General features: G+C 44.0%; 1 protein-coding gene across 1 annotated transcript in view; it reads right to left on the bottom strand.

Annotated features, from left to right (window-relative positions):
• The window catches only part of LOC126342883 (actin-interacting protein 1), a 164,921-nt gene that overhangs the window by 19,746 nt on the left and 120,593 nt on the right, over positions 1 to 24,582 (bottom strand). Inside the window, exon 12 of the mRNA XM_050001893.1 lies at positions 7,716 to 7,874. Coding sequence (XP_049857850.1) covers positions 7,716 to 7,874 — 159 coding nt within the window. The remainder of the gene's footprint in view (positions 1 to 7,715; positions 7,875 to 24,582) is intronic.

Raw genomic sequence — 24,582 nt, 5'->3', positions numbered from 1 at the left:
CTCATTAGTTCACCTCTCTCTGTACTGCAGTATGACTGAGTGATGGATAGCTTATATTATTTCTCCTACTATTCATAAAATTACAGGTAGGAAAGTGCTCAAAATGATGTTAACACGTGTGTGCTTCACAGCTCACACAAAATTTTAAGTGGAAAAACGTGCAGCAACAAAACAAGTGACAAGGAAGTATGAGGACCACATTTTTTTAATCTGTCAAAGGCAAAAATTAAAACAAGCGTGAATTTCAAAACTGTTAAGCACACACCAGATAAACCAGTTGGGGATTTTTGAACAATCACTGAGTTAGCTGAACATTCAATGTAATGGTGAAGCAGGTTCCCTCTCCTTTCTGCAAAAACACAATCCCTGCCTGTTGAGCCATAAGCGTTGAAGTTCTTCCTTTGAGCCAAAATGCTACTCAACCACTTCCATCATACGCCAAAGAAATGGAAGTTGACATATCCTCACTGTGATGAGGATAATCCATTGCCTTCCATGTAATCACTGGAGGAGTTCCATAGATGCAGCAGTATCGTTTGAGCAACTTCATGTACCAGGATGACAACAGATGGTTGTTTTGAAACACTATGCATACTGTATGCAATGTTTATAATGTTCTGCTAAAATGCTGCTTGTAACCTATGGCTTCCTCAAATGAAGAACTGGAGGGCAACATGATGACATGGTTGAACAACAGGAGAAAGATTTTTTGCGAAGCTGCACAATGGTGAAGAAAGCCTCAATCGCTATGGTGACTATATTGAAAAACAGTTACAAACGTGTATATTACCTACTCATAAATCTGATAATCATAGTTTTCTCAATTTCAATAGCACATTGTGCAGCTGCTTTCCAAATTAGGTGTAAAATAAATTGATATAATAACAAACTATATGGCTACATCAATAAACAGAGGATAGGCTTTCATGACTTTATGATCTAGGGGTTTCTTAATTCAATAAAATTGGCTTCAATCTGTAACAACTCTCAATGGAAGTGATACTGTCAAGTTTTAGTAGGATTGATTCCCCCTCAAAGTGTGGGACTTCCTCTCAACTGCCTGGTCAAGTTTGCTTTCCGGTTGGAAGTAGTAAGGGAATTCCAACTGCAATACAACCACACTGACTAATTAAGTGAGGTATTAAAAGCAGTTTCCCCTTTAACTATGGATTAAAAATTAGATGTACTGTATGCATAAATTCATTATAAAATTTCGTTCAAAACTATGTGTCACTTACATTAAATACTGAAAAGCATAGCAAAGTCTCATGAATCACAAATGTGACATAGTGGAATACACAAAAGGACAATACTTGATGCCTTGGTTGGAAATTCATAACTACACTAAAAAATGGGTTGAACAAGAAGTTTCACAGTTTGCTCATTCTCCGAGATTGATTTTAGCCTTGCTCAATGCTACTGCACAAGCCTCTGTAATTAGTTATACCCTTATAACAATATGAGTAAAAATGTTACTCATCTAAAAATGGGAGAACATCCTTTTTAGCTATTTAATAATGGGAATACAGCAAGCAGAACAAGCCTGAAAATACGTGCATAACATGCAGTCTGACGTTCATGGGATGTATCTCTACAATATTTATAGCATCCAGAATTCTACCAACATGGGGTAAGATTAACACTTACACACACACACACACACACACACACACACACACACACACACACACACACAAACACACACACAAAGTTTTTGACAGATATTTGATGTGCAGCAGTCTAAATTCAAATTCCACCAAAAACAGCATGTTAGTGTTGAAGCATTGAAACAGAGAGTACAAGATTGTGCTGTGATTTTGTAAGCCAATCATAGCCCATGTCACATGACCTCACCAACTGATGACACCAAAAAGCCAGAGCATAGGGCACGTAATGTAGTCAGTCAAAAGCAACATTACTGTTAAGTAGTGTGAACACACGAATAGGAAAAGTTAATGGTTTAAATTAATATACATGGTTTAACCATAAAAAATGCTTTGCTTTCTCATATAATATTGGTCTCTAAGATTAATAAGCTACAAGAAAAGCTAAGCTTTCACTTATAATATTGGTCTTCTCTTGAGTGTGTAATGCTTACAGATACATCACACAAATGTCCCACTAAATTTTTAATAATGACATAAATGTCTTGTTTCCTGGGTTCACAATTCTTCTAGGTGGCTGACCCTCAAAGTGTTAAGTTTTAAGTGAGAGTCAAATGCTCTGTGATTTAAGAAATTCACCACATATTCTCACATATAATGTAATTCACTTTGTGTAAAAGGAAATTTACTTTGAAAGTAACACTTTTCAAACTACATTTGCAATATTTTCCTGCTACCTGTTGGCAATAGGTTCATTCCAACAGTGCCTGAGAGCACCAGAAAACAAGTATCTTTTGCTGCACATGTACAGCTACAATGACATAGGAAGCCTGTGTGTTTGTACTTATAAAGCATTAAGAGATCTTACATCATGTCATATAAGAAACAGGACATCAGAGGATACTCCAACAGCATCATACTTTTGTAAACCATACTAAAATACAAAATTCAACTGAAAGAGCACATTCATATGTCCCCAACATGACATTACGCTTTTCAGTGTAGTTTTTGGGATGTACATTTTCTTGGAACACCACCATTGTATTATCTCATGTTTGGTTCTTTACTATGGCAGAATTCTATTTGTGCCAGAAGATGAAAACATGCACTTTAAATTCAGCAACAGTGTGGAATGAAGCACTTTATTTCAAATAAATTGACTGCCTCAGTGGAAAAGATTAATAAGAGCCAAATTTCTTTAGCAAAGCAACAAAAATAATTTCATTGTTCTGCAAGGCAATTGATTAATGATTGAATGCCAAATACGTGTAAATAAGAAAATGTAACTAATAACATATTTTAGCCTTCTGTAATTATGTGAATATATTTTACTTCATTCGCTAATTCTCGGCCACAGAAAGCCATTTTGTACTCATTTGACATGAGAGCTGTAAATGAAGCGGAAACAGCAAGGTCACCCAGTGGAAACATGGGTCATGTGGAGGCTAACCCTTCCCCTCTACAGCTCAGACTGTTCAGCGATTGTGCAAATCTGGCAGCTTGGGTGCTCCAGAAATTTTTTTCCTGGTAGCATATGGCTGCCTGTTGCTATTGCCAATATAGTTAACAGCCATACTTTAAATAGCTAGATGCACGAGATGGTACACTCACATGCGACCCAACTGAGCATGAAACTGCTGGCAAATGCTCACACGAACCTAAAGCAAACAGTTATGACATCATTGTCATCAGAAGCAGTTTGTTGTTATGAAGTATTGCATCTTCATCCTAAAGCCTTTGACACATTTTGCTGTGGCAGATGCTTGTGCATGCACTGCGTTTTGCTGTTGTAAATGGCACATTTTCTTTGCAACTTTATTTTTATTTTAGCTGCAGTAGTGGAATACAGCAATATTCTTTGTTAGTGTGTCAGTTCCTGCCAGTCAAACTTACAAAAATTTAACTAACTGAAAAATTCCCATAATTCTTAAAAAGTCCCAGGTTTTTCCCTGTTTTCTCCCAGATGAAAAATATTCTGGGTTTTTCCAATATTTCCTGGTTGGTCCAGGGCATTTACACCCAGTTATTGATTTCTGTGTAAATGACTGGTGCCCCAGTCAATACAGCCACAAATTTTACATATTTATGTCAGGTTGCATAAAAGCATACATCAAAAAGTGTATAAATCACAATCCATGCATCACATTAAAGCCATGTGTTGAAAAAGATTACAACAGCTAGGAACAAAAGAAGAATTTTGATACTTCAGGTAAAGATGATTTTGCTGTGAACTATAAAGATGTCATAACATGCAACTTGCATTTTTCGTCTCTGGTACGTTATATACTTACTGTCTTTAATTTATCCAGGAATGACATGAAAAATTAAAGTTTACTACTGAAATATCGAACATATGATACAAGGATTTATCATGAAATTATTTTCATTACAATTATTGCTCTTATCATTATCATTTAACTGGTACATTTTATTAGGTTGAATGGATACAATTTATTAAATCAGCACTTGTATAAACCATGTAAATTTCTTTCTTTTTGGGAATTCAGTTGATCATTAATACCACTATGAATTCAAGACAATATTAAGGCAAGGGACCAGTCACATACAATTTAAGAACAAATTTTAATATTAACTTTATAGTTGTAACTGTTGTTTCTTGTGAGCGTTTCAAAGCAACCATTTTAACACAGAAAAAGTAACAAGACCACGAAGAAAGGAATAAGATTAAAGCTTAACATTTGATCAATGATGGGGTAATTACAATCAGAGGACAAGATTACAGTGGACAAAGATGGGATAAGAATGAGCCATCATACCTCCCCCCCCCTTTCTTTTCTTTTACTTTCCAATATTGACCGGCTTTAGGTTTTCCATAATTCTCCTGAAATCCTTCAGGAGAATAGCAGGGCAATTCCTTTGAAAAAGAATACTGCCGATTTTCTCAGAGAACTGAGAGGAAGCCATGGAAGCCATGTTGGAAAAGGTCCAGCAGAATCTATGGTTTGGGTACACAACAGCGGAGAGCATGTGGAGTCTTTCCGTGAGTGCATTTGAGGAGAAAGAAAGTGCAGGTAGGTATGAGGATTTTCCAGGTGCATCCAGTTTAGATGCCTGATCTGGGTATTTTCCCTGGGGTCAACTGTCAACAATCAGGTAATTTGAATAGCTAGGAAATTGGAGAACGGTAGTAGTGTAACAGAGAAGAACTTGGGTGTGTCAAAATCACAGAAGTAGTATCCCAATTTTCCATCAGAAGGCAGTCAGTAAATGGTGCTTTTATGAAAGGGGCCAGTGAGTAGTCTTCCTCAAAAATAATGAAGTGGACCAGACAGCTACATAGCCAATGGTGCTGGCAAATTATATATCTAGCATCCACCACCTAGTAGAAACAGGACCAGCGCCATTTAGGGATGGCATGGTCACCCTCCAAGACGTATCATTTTCTCTTTACTTGTGTCCATAGTACTGAAATATTTTAGAAAGGACATTTTCTGCCTAGACTGTTATTAAATGTATTTAGTCACCATGATAATAGTTTTGGCCATTTATGCCACTTTTGAGTGACAGCTCACTATGGAGTGCACCAATGCATTGTTCTCTTAACAGAACACAGTCCTTGTGCTAACAATTTTTAAATATTTCATTAGTAAAATAAGACAGGAGTCTATGATTTATATAAAAGAACGTAGCACTTCACATAATCTGTATCATCTGTGCTCATAATTTCCACTGCACATGCACCATGTGTGACTTCTGACTCTCTGGGACAAAAAGCCCCACTATTCAAAAATACGGAAAAACAGTGGGCTAGGTCCTTTCAAGAAGGTATCAGAGCACATTAGTGAGGTTAATCTGTCAGTAGCTGTTGATGATATATAGTTATTTCCTGGTTTAGGGAGCTGGGATGAAGAGAACACATCTTCTAACTGAACATAGTGAAAGATCTCCAGTAAATAGCGGTAGTGAGTCGTGTTCAGATGTTTGACCATACGATTGTAAACTGAGTCATGGCCTAAAGCTGTATCGTAAGACAGCTCTGGAGCCTGAACCAGTTCACACTCATGAAAACTTCAGTTTATAATTTAGGGTTACAGGGAGTGAAGGGTAGTGATGTCTTCAACTTATCTTCAATAGCTAGCTGGGTAAGAAGAGGATACTGACCTATTTGCAAAGTGGCCTGTGAGATCTTCAGCAACAACTGAAATCAATAGAAATACCATCATCAAGGAAACCAGGAACAGCTGTTGATCTAGTGGTCTCGTAGACAATGGAGTTTGGACCATGCCTGGGTTAAGAAGCATTTGTTCCCAAGGAGGAGACTAGCAAGACTAGCACCTCCAGCACTCTTTCTTATTATGTTTAATCAGGTGGTTAGTACTTGAATGGAGCCAATTACAATTGATTAGGGGAATCAGTGAAGATGTTGCTTGATATGTTGCAGGGACCTTCATAGATTCTAATAGTTGTTGCAGATTAGAAAGTCCCTCCCATACAATGTGGTAGTTCCCACTGGGAGGGGGCTCTGCATTGAAATCCCCAAGTAAGAGAACGAGGGGAGTGGATTTGTCAGTTTAAGGTGATGATGTCATGATACACAATTGCCTGCTCGAGGGTAAATAAATGTTGCAAATGGTGATTGCTGGGGTCATTCATACTCGCATGTTATTGCTTCCAAAGCACTATGGAGGGGAATCCATTCATTGATGACATCTGTGCAAACAAACATACAGACTCCTCCAGATGCTCTCTTGGGGCCAGTATGGTTCTGACAGAAGTCACTATAATCCTAGGTTACCAGTAGATGCCAGAGGAAGATACTACTTCTTTGGCTGGGAACATGAAGCTGATGTCCTTAAGGGTGGTGCAGCAGGTATCACAAGAGGATAGGGCTAAGTGGAAGGGGGAGGGGGGGGGGGGGGGGGGAAGAGGGGGACGACCTAGGTACAACAAGATGGGAGGGAATACCTCCCCAATTTACTTGTATGGCAATCAGAGGTTGATTTTGAGGAAGTGCACGGAATAAATATTCAAGGTACTGCTTAACTTAGCCATAGAAATGGCAAAATTCAATACCACTGGGATGAAATATAAGCGATTATACTTTTCCTGTGTTTCAAAATATGAAAGTCAGTTTGAGACATTCCTTAGTGAGGGCAGCACACTTTGAAGATAGGGGAGGGTGACTGTCTCCACAATTGATACAGAATGGTGTATGCTCATATGGTGAGTTATCATGAAGTAGCTGACCTCACTCTCCACAAATTGCGTTCTTCATACATATATGTCCAAAGCTCTGCTACAGTATTGGAAATTAGGGCCAACATATAACAACATTAAACAATGATTTCAAGAGATTAATGCATGGGACTGAGTAAAATTTTTTTAAGACAGAACAATTTTGTAATTTATTGAGGCAAGAGATTTCTCCAAATACATTTTCAATATTACCTACAAAGAACATCAGCTTAATATATAAAAAGCTCTATCCATCAGTCTGGGTGCAAATCAAGACCTGAGGGAAGTGAATTTCTGCAGTTTCATGAATCTGGTTTCCTTCCAGTGTGTTCAAGGAGTGGATTCATACTGACCTGCACTGAAGCATTCAGGTCAGCCTAAAGGAACTGCTGCAGACTCACTGGCTGATAACTTTGGTTTTTTCACTGCACAAGATATCCATAATGATGGTACCTACTGTGAACTCCTATGAGTGCTTGGGAAAGCAACTGCTCAGGCATCAATACCATGTTCCCTGCATAGTAATGGGGCTACCACTGCATGGTGAACTGACAACCCCCATATGGACTGGCTATTAGGTGACCTCTGCTGCATAATCCACAATTTCGTAAAAAAATGGAAAAGGTGGAGTTCAAACATGGAGGTGGGGAACAAACGTCAGTTAATTGAAATAAATTGTGTAAAATAAATAAAGTGGGAAAAGTTTTAATCAGTGTCCTATAAACAAGCTAGTTGGTCAACACAAGGAACATGACTTACAGAGAAAAAGATAGTCAGAGAGTAATATTGCAGCACAGGAAAGAAAGAAATACTGCAATGGCTTGGGACCAAATGCATACACTCATAAAAGAGTTGGGAGCCCCATTGGAGGGTTTCTCAATTAATCTTTAAAAACAAAATAATTATTGCATTTACCTGATAATCTGGCAACTTGTACAGGATGACCTTTCTATTAGAATCACAAGCAACAAGATATTGGCCATCAGGTGAGTACGCACAATCTGTCAATGCCCCAAGATGAGACAACTCAAGCTTTGGACTCAGATTAGCACCAGTCATTGCATAAATATAAACCTGAAAAATTAATTCCAAATAAGATGTCATTGGATAAATAACAATACAAGACAGCATATATCATTCTAATAAATAATTCCACAGATACATATTTTGTCTGACTCGTGTAGTATCATAAAAATCCAAACATTTTGTATCTACACTACAAATCTTCCCAGAATCTTATTAACTACTATCTGTTTTCCTGGGGAAGAACAGGAACTTGTAAAGTACAGTTCCCCTTGCTATGTCATAATTGCCTTTAAAATAAGCATCCATTATCACAAATAATGGAAAGTTCACAAAAATAACAATATGAAAAGGATAGTTCCAGGATGGAATAACAACAACATGAAAAGGATATGTGCACCGAATAATTCAGTCAGCCTAAAGAAACTGCTGCAGCCCCACTGGCTAATAACTTTGGTCTTTTCACTGCATTGCACAACTCCTATATCCCACCAACACACCTACTAGTCTTTCCACCTTCTCCGCTTCTCTTTTCTGCCCTCTTTCCGATCTGCATGTTGCCCCCCCCCCCCCCCCCCCCCCCCTCCTCCTCTTCCTCCTCCAAACAAATGAGAAGCATAAGTAGGTTGAGGACAGGGACATGCAAAGATTGAGGCCCAGAGGTGGGGAGTAAAGGAAAGTAGTATATCAAATTACCTTCCATTACAAGAGCAGAATGCACTCAACAACTGTGATAGGACTTTCAAAATGGTAGAGAGCAGCAATCAGTCATCAGTTCCATTCTAGCTTTATTAGAGCAGATCCAGATTTCGGCTAGTAACCAGCCATTATCAACGCAGTATTTCAGAGTTGTTATACATACTTTAGTACAACTACACCTGTCACAGTTCATTAAAGAGTCTTTAATGTACTGTCACAGGAACCCAAACAACAGGGTGTAGACATACTAAGGAATGTTTAGTAATTCTGAAATACTGCACTGATAATGGCTAGTTACTGGATCTCCTTTGATAAAGTTAGAACAGAAACAATGACAGACTGACTACTACTACCTACCATTTTGAGAGGAAGATATGTTGTAGAAAGAGTTCCTATCTGTGCAGTTCAGAAAAGCTGATGTTGGTAGGAAGATTCCAAATGTCACTGGTTGTGAAGCAGTCACTGAAGTATTTAAGTGAAGCACTTCATGTTAAGAAGCATGTTCAGCTACTGGCGGTCAGTCTCTCGGTAACAATTCAGTAACGAACATTTACGCAGACAGGCAGCTTGTTAGATGCCATTCCCACATAGAAAGCATTTATCCTTCACAATGGATCCTTGATCCTTTCATCTGCACCAATAAAGGAAATTTTCCTCATCCATACTAGAACCCAGTCCCAAATACTGTTCATGCAATGTTGCCTAGTTAATGAGATCTCCCCCCTCCCCCCAAATTGCCTGACCAACAAATTACCCATCTCCGGCTGCACTGCCTCCTTCCACAATGACCTCTATCTATTCAAATCCTATCAATCTGAAGCCCTCACCAACCTAGTCCTGCAAAACTGTATAAATCAGGCCCAAACCACCTTGTAATACCACCTCATGATCTGTGAAATTCTCTTGCTCTGCAACCCCAAATATCACGCATCTCCCGGATTGAATCTGTTGCTCTCCAGGAACTACACACTATGCAAAATGCCACCTCAAAAACCTCTCCAAATTGCACATGTCCTACTTCTATCTTGGACCACCAATACATACTAACTCTACAAAAGCCTTCATCAAACCTCCCTCCCCATCTCCTCATAGCAGACAACACTGCTTCACAGACCTACTATGTTTGACACACTCTGAGAAACTCCTTCACATCACCATATGGAACACAGAAACGGAACAGGTCCAAAATACTATCAGAACCTTTCCCCCTAAAGCCATAGTCACACAGGAATATTAATCTTTTCCAAATGCATTACATTTTGACATGCTTCCAAATTTTTTAATGCTGGGATTGTTAGAGATTCTCTCGCCTTCCCCCAGGCATTACAGTGGAAAAACTTTATTTTCATCAATGTTACCAGTCAGATTTAACCCAAAATTAACGCTGAACTCTGCCTAACCCAATTTATTCCTCCAGCTAACCATGATCCATCCCCAGTGCCCTCATATTATCCCCTGGTAACTTCTCAGAATTTCCTAACCTTGAAATCTGCCTCACCATTATTCCCCAAATTTCTCAACATGGAAACCAAGCTTAGAACCAAAGAAAGGATCACATTATACCACCTAAAAACTGATCCCCACTTTATAATCCTATCTGCTCACAAAGTCTCCTCTGCTGTGGTTATGAATTTCAGGGATACCTGGCAGAGGGACTCCATCAGTTTTCAGATATGTCTGTCTATAAACACTCTGCCACACCCATCCCAATCCTTAAATCTAGTAGGATCTCCAGTCCCTCCTTAAATCCTTACGTCCAACCCAGAGCCTTTCATGCTGAGTTAGTCGCACCCTCACACTGCTCCTCACCAACACTGCCACTGCCACTCACCACTTCCCACATTCTGCCTTCCGAAACTGACACTACATAGATCCCGTTCCTTTACTATCCGGTGCCCTGCTCATCACTGTCAATGCCACCTCTCTTACACTAACTTCTCCAATGCTCATGGCCTTGCCACTACTGAAGACTAATTTTACCAATGTCTGACTGACTCCAGACCCACAACAGCCTTTCTGGTCATCATGACAAACTATCTCCTCGCCCAAAAGTACTCTCTCCTTTGAAGACATCACCTACAAACAAATCCACCATACAGCAATAGGCACCTGCAAGGCACCATAAGCCAACATATTCACAGACTGTACAGAGGAATCCTTGCTAATGACCCAAAATCCCAATTCCTCAACTGATTCATATTCAGTGACAACATATTCATGACCTGAACTGACCATATTCCCTCAGAACCTCAATGCCTTCTTCCCCATTCACTTCACTTGGTCCTCCTCTGTGTTGGTGTTCATCTAAAGGATTGCTATGTTAGTACCTCCATTCACATCACACATACCAACCACCAACAATACCTCCACTTTGGCAGCTATCACCAATTCCATACCACGAAGTCCCTTCACACAGGCAGCCACTGGATATCATCACATGTGTAGTGATGAATAGTCTCCCTCCAAATATGCCAAGGGTTTCACTCATGCCTTCAGAGAATGAAATTACCCTCACAATCTTGGCCAGAAAAACATCTCCTGTGCCTTTTCTCTCCTGTACCTTACCACTTCCCACATACTGACTGGACGCAAAGGAGCACTTCTCTTTTGACTCAATACCATCCACAACTGGAGAAACAGAAACACATTCTTAGTCAGGGTTTCCAACTATCTCTTGTTCTGACCTGAAATGAGGAATATTCTGCTCACTATCTCCCCCCCACCCCCACCTACTGACCCTACGCAATATACTTGTCCATCCTTACTCCACCCTTGCTCCTGAGCCCTTGCCTCATGGCTTGTATCTGCACACAGACCTAGACACAAGATCTCTGTCATACATCCTCCCACCGTCACATCACCTATTCCAGATCGATCACTGGCATCAACTGTTCCACCAAAAGCAGTGCTACATGTGAAGGCAGTCATGTAGCTGGTCCACAGCTTCAAGAAAATGCAAGACAGCAATGAAACCACCATTAGACACTTTTTTTATTTCACAAGCATCTTTTGTCGGTCAAAGAGGACAATGATAAAGCCTGTTATTTGGATAGTCTCATGTTGCACTACAACTGCCACTGGTCACCTCACAGCAACTCCTCATGGTTCATTAGGCACGAACATTTTTATCTGATACACAGCTGACGAAATTCCATATAATTCAGCATCAACCACGGAAATATCATCCAAAAATCACTCATTCATGGTTTACACAGCCATTTGAGATTCATGTGAAGAGATATCAGTCTGCCTTAGCCCAGAGCTAAATCCCCTTGTCACAGTAATATCGCTGTTAAGGCAAAGGACCATGCATCACTTGGAAGACTGAGCAGAAGTGAGGGACAACAATCTGTGCTCAATAAAACCTACAGTTGTGGGATACTTTCTTCTAGCTACTAAAGCAAAAGTAAGTCAAGTCACTGTCAAATAAAGTATTACGTCCAACTAGTTGGCCTGCCATTGGTTGGCTGATTCGTGGCAGGGGCCAAACAGTGAGGTCATCAGTCAAATCGAATTAGGAAAGGATGGGGAAGGAATTCAGACCTGCCCTATTAGAGGAACCATCCCAACATTTGCCTGAAGCGATTTAGGGAAATGACGAGAAATCTAAATCAGGATGGCCAGATGCAGGTTTGAACCATTGTATTCCCGAATAAAAGTCCAGTGTGCTAACCACTAGGCCAGCTCCCTCAGTAGCCTGCTATTGTACAATGCTTGTTGACGTTAAGGGAGAGGGTGAGGGGAATAATAATAATAATAATAATAATAAGTGCTTTCTTGGGACATGAGGATCCTTTGCCAATCCACGGTTATGACTGATCTTTCGTCCCAATGTCAAGGCTGGAAATCCAGCTTTCATTTTCTGTTATAATTCTTTTCCCAACAAAAGTTCACTCTCTTTTCTTTCTGTTGTTGTGTCATTACACAAGGAAGAAATTTTGTAGCAACTTTACGCATGTTCAATTATTCCACCAAAATATCATGGCAAGACCCAGCTGAGATGCTAACCTTCTGCAATTTCTTTGGCAATCAGTTGGAGATTTGCAAACACCAGATCATTGATTTTCTGAATGTGTGACCCTGATCAAGGATCATCTTGATTTAATTGCATGGAAACTATTTGTAATATTGCATATGACCCAGAGCATTGTCTCCATAAGCTTGTTTCAGAAGATGAAATGCTTCTGTAAAGACATTGTTACGTAGAAGAAGGTGTAATTAGATGAATGATGAACACTAACTTCACTTAACAAAGGTTTATTCAGCACTTGCACATACAAGAGTGCGGAGCAAACTGCCTCTGGCCAGAACACGTACAGTATATATGCAGTTACAGAACATTCCAGTACAATGATTCTTGACATTTGTGGATTCTTCTAGAATGTACTCAAACCAAACATAGAAATTAAAATTTTTCAGGTGAGTTTTGAACTCACGACCCTCCATGCAACAGTCTAGTAGCATAACCACTGCACCATGGTGACTGTGCTAATGAGCTGCTTCTGTGACATTGTTCCCTCCTTAAGAGAACAGGGCCTTGGTGTTACGTCATCCTAGTCCAGGAATGAGTCATCGGTCCTGCATACTCCGACTCCCAATGACTGATGTTTGCCTTGGTAGTGATCTTCTTAGAACTTCCTTTGCCGCTATGCTCTTCGTCACCTTTCTGCTTGTTGCCTGTTGCTGGAGGTTTGAATTTACCCTGAGTTGCAGGATCCTTATCTCTGTGGACCGTATCTCTGATCTTTCGTTATGTTGTGTCAGTGTCGAAATCTTCAATTTCATAAATAACATCAGACAACTGTTTTACAACCTTATAAGGTCCACACACCTGAGGAGCTTCTCAGAGAGCCCATTCTTCCGAACAGCAGTGAAGATCCTTACAAAGTCACCAGGCTGGTAGACAATAGGGTGGTGGTTGGTTGTTTGGTTTGTGGGGGTTAAAGGGTCCAGACTGCTATGGTCATCAGTCCCTTGTTCCAAATACTAAAAACACCCACAGAGAATAAAAACGATCAACAGACGATAAGACAGACTACACAGAACAAGAGAAATGTAGACGAAGACCAGACAAGACAAACTAAAATCACACAGAGTGTGACAGTGGTTGGCCGACCATACAAACAAAAGGGAAAAGCCAACCACCGAGAAACACATGAGAAAAAAAAAAAAAAAAAAAAAATCAGACAAATCTTAGGCCATAGGCCAGAATCAACACAAAAACACACACACTTACATTAAGTGATAAAATCCCCCTGCCCGAATAAAACGCAGAACTATGTCTGCTATGGAAGAGTCGTCAGATAAAAGCGCAGAGCGTAGCAGGCAGTGCAAAAGTCTGCCTGAGCACAGTTAAAAGGGCGCACTCCAACAGAATATGGACCACCGTCAAGGAGGCCCCACAACGACAAAGAGGGGGATCCCAACGACACAATAAATAACTGTGCATGAGTCGGGTGTGGCCAATGTGGAGCCGACAAAGAACGACTGAGTCCCTGCGGTTGGCCACACAGTAGTCGACTCCTTGATACGTCAGAGTTTGTTTGGCACAGGCAGGTTGCACCAATCAGTGTCCCATAAATCGAAAACTTTGCGGCGTAAGACAGTCCGCAAATCAGTCGCCGGGAAGCCAATCTCCAGAGATGGTGCACTGGTGGCCTCTTTCGCCAGGCGGTCAACAGTTTCATTTCCGAGTATCCCAACATGGCCCGGGGTCCAAACAAAGACCACAGATCTGCCGCAACGGGCAAGAGTATACAGGGACTCCTGGATAGCCATCACCAGACGAGAACGAGGGAAACACTGGTCGAGAGCTCGTAAACCACTCAGGGAATCGCTACAGATAACGAAGGACTCACCTGAGCAGGAGCGGATATACTCTAGGGCACGAAAGATGGCGACCAGCTCAGCAATGCGAACACTGCAGCCAGCCGGCAACGAACGTTGTTCAGAATGGTCCCCTAGAGTTAGTGCATAACCGACACGACCAGCAACCATTGAACCGTTGGTGTAGACAACGCCAAAGCCCTGATACGTGCCCAGGATGGAATAAAAGCGGCGTCGGAAGGCCTCCGGAGGGTCTGAGTCCTTCGGGCCCTGTGCCGAGTCGAGCCGAAGGCAAGGGCAAGGTACACACCATGGGGGTGTACGCAGAGGTGACCAGAAAGGAGGTGGTACAGGGAAACACCCAGGCCCTTAGAGAAGCTGTTTGACGCATACGGCGATCGGACAACCCAACCAGGGCCGATGTTCTGGCAGACGGAAGACTGACTGCGGGAACAGTACACGATAATTTGGATGCCTGGGCGAGCTAAAAACATGGGCAGAATAAGCAGCCAGTAATAGTTGGCGTCGTAACTGCAGTGGAGGGACACCTGCCTCCACAAGTATGCTGTCCACAGGGCTGGTCCGGAAGGTACCAGTGGCAAGGCGTATCCCACTGTGGAGGATTGGGTCCAGCAGCCGCAACGTAGATGGGGATGCTGAGCCATAAGCCAGACTCCCATAGTCCAGACGGGACTGGATTAATGCCTGGTAAAGCCGTAGGAGAGTAGATCGGTCGGCGCCCCACCTGGTGTGGCTCAGGCATCGAAGAGCATTTAGATGCCGCCAACACGCCTGTTTAAGCTGCCAAATATGAGGCAGTTAAGTCAACCGGGCATCAAAAACGACCCCCAAAAACCTACGTAACTCTACCACTGAAAGAAGCTCGCCGTCAAGATAAAGCCGCGGCTCTGGGTGAACAGTGCGTCGCCGGCAGAAATGCATAACGCAGGTCTTAGCTGCCGAAAACTGAAAACCATGTGCTACAGCCCAAGACTGCGCCTTGCGGATTGCGCCCTGTAGCTGACGTTCAGCAGCTGCAATGCCAATAGAGCTGTAGTAAAGGCAGAAGTCGTCAGCATACAGGGAAGCGGAGACAGAATTTCCCACAGCCGCAGCGAGCCCATTAATGGCTATTAAAAACAGACAGACACTTAGAACAGAACCCTATGGCACACCGTTCTCCTGGACTTGGGAAGAACTATATGAGGCTGCGATGTGCACGTGGAAGGTAAGATACGACAGAAAATTGTGGATATAGATTGGCAGAAGGCCCTCTGAAGAGGACGTGATGACGCCATGTCGTATCGTATACCTTCCACATGTCGAAAAAGACAGCGACCAGATGCTGACGGCGCGCAAAGGCAGTACGGATGGCCGACTCCAGGCTCACCAGATTGTCGGCAGTGGAGCGGCCTTTATGGAACCCACCCTGAGACGGAGCCAGAAGGCCCCGGAACTCCAATACCCAATTAAAGCGCCGGCTCACCATCCGTTCAAGCAACTTGCAAAGAACGTTGTTGAGGCTAATTGGACGGTAGCTGTGCACCTCCAAAGGGTTCTTCCCTGGTTTCAGAATGGGGACAACGAGACTTTCCCACCATTGCGACGGAATTTCACCCTCGACCCAAATGCGGTTGTAAAGGTCGAGGAGGTGTCGCTGGCAGTCCACTGAAAGGTGTTTCAGCATCTGAGAGTGGATGCTATCTGGGCCAGGAGCGGTATCAGGACAAGCGGCGAGGGCACTGCCGAATTCCCACTCACTGAATGGAACATTGTACAATTCAGGATGGTGGGTGCGAAAAGAAATGACTCCAGTGTTCTATCCGCTCTTTAATGGAGCGGAAGCCCAAGGGGTAGTTGGCAGAAGCCGAATTCAGAGGAAAGTGCTCTTCCAAGCGGTTTGCAATGATGTTGGAGTCAGTACAAACTGCTCCATTCAGTGAGAGCGCAGGGACGCTGACAGGGGTTCGATAGCCATAGAGGCGTCGAATCTTGGCCCAGACCTGCGATGGAGTGACATGGAGGCCAATGGTAGACACATACCGCTCCCAGCACTCCTGCTTGCGTTGTCGGATAAGGAGGCAGGCCCGCCAGCCGTTTGAAGGCGATAAGGTGTTCAATTGAGGCATGTAGCTTGTGAAGCTGGAGCGCCCGCCGGCGAGCTTTAATCGCGTCAGCGATCTCAGGCGACCACCAAGGCACAGTCCGCCGCCGAGGGGACCCAGAAGAACGGGGAATGGCAGATTCGGCGGCAGTTACGATGCCGGTGGTGACCGATTGAACCACTGCATCAATGTCATCGTTAGAGAGAGGCTCAATAGCGGCAGTGGAGGAGAACAAGTCCCGTCAGCCTTATTCAGAGCCCATCTGCTAGGGCGCCCAGAAGACTGACACTGTGGCAGTGACAGAAAGATCGGAAAGTGGTCACTACCACACAGGTCGTCATGCACTCTCCATTGGACAAACGGTAAGAGGCTAGGGCTACAGATGGAAAGGTCAATGGCGGAGTATGTGCCATGCGCCACACTGAAGTGTGTGAAGACACCATCATTTAATATCGAGAGATCGAGCTGCGCCAATAAATGCTCAATGATGGCGCCTCGACCTGTTGCCACCGACCCACCCCACAGATGGTTATCGGCGTTAAAGTCGCCCAGTAACAAGAAAGGTGGCGGCAATTGGGCTATCAGAGCAGCCAGGACATGCTGCGCGACATCACCATCCAGTGGAAGGTAAAGACAGCAGACGGTAACAGCCTGTGGCATCCACACCCCTACAGCGACAGCCTCTAAAGCTGTTTGTAGAGGTACAGACTCGCTGTGAAGAGAGTTCAGGACATATATGTAGACGCCACCAGACACCCTTTCATAAGCTGCCCGGTTCTTATAATAACCCCAGTAGCCACGGAGGGCGGGGGTTCGCATTGCTGGAAACCAAGTTTCCTGCAGAGCAATGCAGAGGAAAGGGTGAAGGCTGATAAGTTGGCGGAGCTCAGCTAGATGGTGGAAGAAACCGCTGCAGTTCCACTGGAGGATGGTGTTATCCATGGCTGAGAAAGTCGTGACGGGACTGGGAAGGCAGATTACGCCGCTGGGTCACCAGCTGCCTCCGACTGAGCACTTGTGATAGTGCTTTCCATGGCATCTGAGGGGGATCGTGAAGCCCTACGACCAGCTGATTGCGGGTACTTACGCCACTGTCGGTCATCAGCCTTCTCGCTGGCGGAAACCTGGGAAGGGAGGGACCCAAGGGACCCCTTGCGAGCGTCAGAAGCCGAAGAAGTTGTACACTTCTCCGGCTTAGAAGTGGGGACAGACGTCCCCGATGGGTGGGATGGTGTTGCTCCTGAGGTAGGTGGCGCAGGAGCAACCCGGTGGGTGGCGCAGGAGCAACCCGGTGGGTAGAGACCCCCACTGGCGAGGGGGCAGGAGGAGTTGTACTACTCGTCGATCCGGCCACAATTGGAGAAACAAGACGGGGCTAGCACAGATGTTGTAGCAGCAGCGTAGGAAGATGTCGTTCTCACAGGATGGAGTCAGTCGTATTTCCTTTTGGCCTCAGTATAGGTCAGTTGGTCTAGGGTCTTTTATTCCATGATTTTACGCTCTTTCTGGAAAATTCGGCAGTCTGCCGAGCAAGATGAATGGTGCTCCCCGCAGTTGACACAGATGGGAGGCGGGGCACATGGAGTATTGGGATGTGATGGGCGTCCGCAATCTGGACATGTGAGGCTGGAAGTGCAGCGAGAAGACATATGGCCGAACTTCCAGCATTTAAAGCACCGCACTGGGGGAGGGATATAGGGCTTCACGTCACATCGATAGACCATCACCTTGACCTTTTCCGGTAATGTATCCCATACGAAGGCCAAGATGAAGGCACTGGTAGCAACCCGATTGTCCCCTCGGACCCCGATGAACGCACCGGACGAGATGTACACCTCTGTGCTCTAAATTGGCGCGCAGCTCTTCATCAGACTGCAAAAGAAGATCTCTATGGTAAATAACTCCCTGGACCATATTTAAAAACTATGGGGTGTGATCGTAATGGCAACAACCCCCAACTTGTCACAAGCGAGTAACCGTCGTGACTGGGCAGAGGATGCCGTTTGTATCAGGACTGACCCAGAGCGCATTTTTGACAAGCCCTCCACCTCCCCAAACTTGTCATTTAAATGCTTGACGAAGAACTGAGGCTTTGTGGAGAGAATAGACTCCCCATCAGCCCTCGTACAAACTAAGAAGCGGGGCGAATAACTGCTACTGCCAACCTGAGACTTACGTTCCTCCCATGGTGTGGCCAGGGAGGGGAACGTTTTCGGATCGTACTTCTGAGCATTAAACTGAGCCCGAGAACGCTTAGAGACTGCTGGCAGCTGGCCACCAGCGAGAGACGATGTACCACGCTTCATTGCGGGTCATCCGCCCTGATGCCACCTACTCCGACTAAGGGCCCTCCCCACGGGCGCCACCCAGCCATGGCAAGAGCCACCTGGCAGGATGGCCGTTGCCGGGAGTCCCGATACCCCAGGAGGATAGGCATCTACTACTTGGCATACGTGGGGAGTTAACGGCGCAGGCATCATCAGTAGAGCGACCCTGTGTTGTCAGGGAGCTACAACCAACAGGGTACATAGTGGCCCCACCACGACAGACTGGCTACCGAGCTGGATGTTAGGTAACATGTGGTCCATGGTCGCTGTCGGTGCAGAAAGAGGCACTGCACAGTGCAAGGTGTAATCTGCACGCAGGAACAGAGTCCTGCCCAAGAGATGGAGAGCAGACAGCACTGCAATTCAACGGTGTATAAGCTGGCGAAAGGTCTGATCGCAAGATGGACACAATGCACCAAGTAAGGCACCCTTCCCCAATCAGCTCGCTCTTCGTAAAATTTTAAGAGATGGATGTCAAACCCAACAGGGGACCATCAAATAAGGCCGAAAATTTTGAGACTCCTTTTAGTCGCCTCTTACGACAGGCAGGAATACCGCGGGCCTATTCTAACCCCCGAACCCGCAGGGGGGAACAGGGCGGTGGCTGGTGTCATAAAGGTATACTGAATCTTAAAAATAAGTGAACTTTAGAAATGGGACTTTGTTGGTAGAAATTTTGACTTCTCAACAGGCCACTGGACTTCAAGCAGCAAAGTTTCTTGGAGAATATCCTACAGAAACTTCATGAACTAAGCCGTATGACACCCTGAAGTACAATCTACATTTGCAAAATAAGGGTCTAATCACTTGCAGATGAGATTGCAAACACCTAAAGAGAAATTCAAGGAGGAGTGGTCTCAGGAAGGCATAATTGACATCCATAATGTAATGAAAAATGCAAATGGTGGACAAGTAAAACGAGCAAAGTTTACTCTTATATTCCATGGAACATTCATGCCAGAGCACATAAATGGCTAGATACATTCAGCTTAATATCATGTCTTACATTCTTAAACAATATGGTGCTTTAAATTTCTGCAACATGACCACACAGTGCCGTTGTTAGGAAAATGTGGTAGAATAACCCATGATGGAAATATTTGTTTATATTATCATGTAGAAGAAGGTGTAATTAGATGAATGACGAACACTAACTTCACTTATCGAAGGTTTATTCAGCACTTGCACATACACGAGGGCAGAGTGAACTGCCTCCAGCCAGAACACATTCAGTATATACACAGCTGCGAAACCATCCAGTACAACGATTCTTGACATTTGTGGATACTTCTAGAATGTACTCTAACCGTATACAGAAATTAAAATGGTACAATCCAGGTGAGTTTTGAACTCAAGACCCTTCATTCAACAGTTTAGTATCATAACCACTACACCACGGTACTACTCAGCTTCTTCTGCGACATTGCTCCCTCCTTAGAAAACAGCATCTCAGTGTTACGTCCTCCTATTCTGGGAACAAGTCATCGGTCCTGCATACTTTGACTTCCGATGACTGATGCACGCCCTGGTGGTGATCTTCTCAGAACTCCTTTTGCCACTATGCTCTTAGTCATATTTCCGCTTGTTGCGCCTGCTGCTGGAGCTTTGAATTTACCCTGGGTGGTAGGTTCCTTATAGGGCTTCATTCAAAGGACGTGGACTGTATCTCTGATCTTTCGTCATCCTGTGTTGGTGTCGAAATCTTAAACTTCGTAAGTAACATCAGACAACTGTCTTACAACCTTATAAGATGCAAAGTAGCACCTGGGGAGCTTCTCAGAGAGACGAATCTTCCGAACAGGAGTGAAGATCCATACAAGATCACCAGGCTGGTAGACAACAGGGTGGTGGCTGGTGTCATACCTTTGGCGATCATTTTGTTGAGCCTGCAGCATATTGAGTTGAGCTAACTGCCTAGCTTCCTCAGCTCTGGTTAGCACCTGGCTGATGTAGTCGTCGTCCATGTCATTAGGATGTAGTGGAAACACAGTGTATTGTCGTAGTTGCCTCACGCCATGCACCAGGAAAAATTGCATAAATCCTGTGGTGTCTTGTTTGGCGGTGTTGTAAACAAATGTCACGAAAGACAGCACCTCACCCCAGTTGCTCTGCTCAACACTGATGAACACTGACAGCATGTCGGACAAGGTCATATTTAGGCATTTCAGTAAGCCCGTTAGTTTGCAGGTGGTAGACAGTCGTCATGTGATGAGTAATGTTGCACCAATGGCTTACCTCTGTCACAAGATTCAGTTGAAAAACGTTCTCTCGGTCCGTAATTAACAACCTTGGGGCACCGTGTTTTAATACAATGTCTTCCATGATTAATTTGGGTACTTCGAATACTTTGGCTGTTTTCACAGCTTTTATAATGGCATAGCGTGTCAGATAACCAGTGCAAACAATAATCCAGCTATTGCCACCAGCAGATGTTGGAAATTGTCAGAGGAGGTCAATCCCAACAAGCTGGAAAGGCGTTTCGGCTAGTGGAATTGGTATGAGTCACCCAGGTGGTTTCTGAAGAACTGCCTTTCTCCTCTGGAACTCTCGACAGTGTGACACAAAGTGATGGACACTCCTAAATAAACCTGGCCAGAGAAATCTCATGCGTATCCTATCACATGTCTTAACAAAGCCTAAATGTCCAGCATCAGGAGTGTCATGGAATTTCGATAGAACATCTAAGCGCATGTGTTTAGGAATCACTGGTAACCACCTCTTTCCAAACAGATCAAAGTTTGTTTTCTTCCACTTTTGTACACTATGGTCTGCAACAACTGTGACTGGCCTTCCATAGAGATACTGTCGAAATTTGCATATGGCGAAGATCACAGCACGACATTCTCTTTCTGTAGTCGAGTAGTTTCTCTCGGCTTTTGTAAGTGTCCTAGAAGCATGGGCTAGAACCATCTTCCAGAATGAGATTTTTGCTCTGCAGCAGAGTGTGTGCTGATATGAATCTTCCTGGCAGAGTAAAACTGTGTGCCGGACCGAGACTCGAACTCGGGACCTTTGCCTATCGCGGGCAAGTGCTCTACCAACTGAGCTACCCAAGCACGACTCACGCCCCATCTTCACAGCTTTACTTCTGCCAGTATCTTGTCTCCTACCTTCCAAACTTTACAGAAGCTCTACTGTGAACCAGACCGAGACTCGAACTCTGTTCCGGCAAAAAGTTTTAAACTGCCAGGAAGTTTCATACCAGCGCACACTCCGCTGCAGAGTGCAAATCTCATTCTGGAAACATCCCCCAGGCTGTGGCTAAGCCATGTCTCCGCAGTATCCTTTCTTTCAGGAGTGTTAGTTATACAGGGTTCGCAGGAGAGCTTCTGTAAAGTTCGGAAGGTAGGAGACGAGATACTGGCAGAAGTAAAGCTGTGAAGATGGGGCGTGAGTCGTGCTTGGGTAGCTCAGTTGATAGAGCACTTGCCCGCGAAAGGCAAAGGTCCCGAGTTCGAGTCTTGGTCCGGCACACAGTTTTAATCTGCCAAGAAGTTTGATAACCATCTTTTTTTCCATCCAAAATATGCACCAGAACAGCACTGATCCCATACCCACCGTCATCTGTGTGTAGTTCTGTAGGTGCTCTCTCATCATTCAGACAAAGTACAGGGTCAGTTATCAGAGCTTTTCGCAGCACATCGAAAGAATCTTGATGAGCACCACCCCAGATAAATTCAGGACTGGCTTTTAACGACTCTTGGAGTGGCCTGGCTTTCATACAAAAGTGTTTGATAAAACGACGGCAGTAAGAACATAATCCAAAGAAGCTTCTCGCATCTCTTAATACTTTTAAGAATAGGAAATTCCTTTACAGATCTCACTTTTTCTGGGTCTGGCTGCACACCTTTGTTTGACACAAGGTGTCCAAGTACTTTGATTTCTTTCGCTCCAAAGAGACACTTTCTTGGATTAAGTTTCAGTTCCCCTTGTTGGAGTCACTTAAGAATGGCCCTCAGTCTTTTTGTATGTTCATCATATGTCTCTGAGAACACAACAATGTCATCTAAATAACAAAGACAAATTGTCCACTTCAGGTGACGTAGAAGATTATCCATCATCGGTTCGAAAGTTGCTGGTGCATTACACAAACCAAATGGCATTACCTTAAACCCATACAGGCCCTCAGGGGTGAAGAATGCAGCCTTCTCACTATCAGCCTCATCTACTTCGATTTGCCGGCAGGCTGAATACATGTCCATGGTTGAGAAAAACTTAGCCACCTTCATACAATCTAGTGTATTGTCAATTCGTGGAAGGGGTTAAACGTCATTTTTAGTTATCTTATTAAGCTTCCTGTAATCAACACAAAAGCACCAACTGCCCTTCTTCTTCCTGACGAGGACCACTGGTGACGAGCATGGGCTCTGTGAAGGCTGAATGATGTCATTCTTCATCATTTTCTCTACCTCGCCACGAATAATTTTTATTTGACATTCCATTGCTGACACACGATATGCTTTCTGGCTTATTGTTTGAAGGCCTCCAGTGCTAATCCGGTGCTTCACCATCTATTTGTCTAATTGCTCTTCACCTGTGGATTGAAGCATTCAAGGAATTCTTGAAGAATGGCAAGTAGCTTCTTCTGTTGTTCCTTAGTGAGATCTGGGGATAGTCGAGCTAGAAGATGTTGTCTTGCAGTGGAAGCACCAATTTCACCCACCGATTCAGCATGGGAGGTTTCTATGATGCTCAGCTGTTCAGCAATTAATGGCTCAGCATTTACTACGCAAATGAGTCTTGGAAGGATCTGCGGTTCTTTGCCACAGTTAATTATCCACAATTCACCAAATCCGTTCTTAAACAAGACGACAGAGGCTGGGATGACTTAGTTATTCTTCAGTGGTATGATTCTCTTACATTCCACTACAAGATCCATGGGTTGATGCATGGCATGCCATGTGACAGTTACCTTTCTAGCACTGACTGCAGGAATGATCACTTCATCCAGCACACATGGACTCCACACACTCGGATGCACATCTTTATGTACACAGTATCTCATCTCATCTCATCTCATCTCGTCGAGCATAATCTTCGAGCGACCACAATCTATAATTACCTGAGAAGCTTTCAAAAAGTCCCATCCCAGAATGACATCATGACTACACTCTTGCAAGACGGCAAATTCTAAGCGCTGTTTATTGCCACTTACACCCACATGAATGGTACATCTACCTGTAGGTTTTACATATTTACCATTAGCCACCTTCAGCAGAGATGTTTTGCTGTCGATGAATAATTTCTGCAAATTGAGAGGTAATTCTCCAAAATGACTGAATATGATGCTCCAGAGTCCACAACAGCTTGGGCTGGTCGGCCACCCATGAGGATATCGACGTATTGTCTTATCATTTCTGTAGTGATCGATGGCGGAGGATTTTTAGCTTCAGCTGCTTCACCTCCAAGGAAGGTCGCACCCTTTAGTTTTCCAGGTTGCGGCGGCTAGGTGATTGGCTGGAGCTTCTAAACAATGATGGAGACCTTTATCAGTGTGTGGGGGAGTGTCCTCTCCAGGGGCTAGCTTGCAGCAATGGTGACCTATGTTGTCCTGCACAATCATCATCTTGTTAATCTTTGTTGTCCCTGAGTTGGCATCGGCTAAGATTGTTCTGCTGTCTTATGGCGCGCGTATCATCAAATATCCGCCGCCTTTCTTGGCAACAGTGCACCACATGGCCCAGTCATCCACAGTGGTAACATACTGGTTGGTTCTCCTGGGTCCTCCAGACGTCAGTCTTCCTTGGTGCCCAAACAGAATGCGGCACTGCAGGAACGTAACTTCACCTGAGTCTCAACTTT

Source organism: Schistocerca gregaria, chromosome 1, assembly GCF_023897955.1.
Source record: "Schistocerca gregaria isolate iqSchGreg1 chromosome 1, iqSchGreg1.2, whole genome shotgun sequence".
Classification (NCBI taxonomy): domain Eukaryota; kingdom Metazoa; phylum Arthropoda; class Insecta; order Orthoptera; family Acrididae; genus Schistocerca; species Schistocerca gregaria.
Note: the sequence above shows the minus strand (reverse complement) of the source record. Positions and strands in the feature narration are given on the sequence as shown.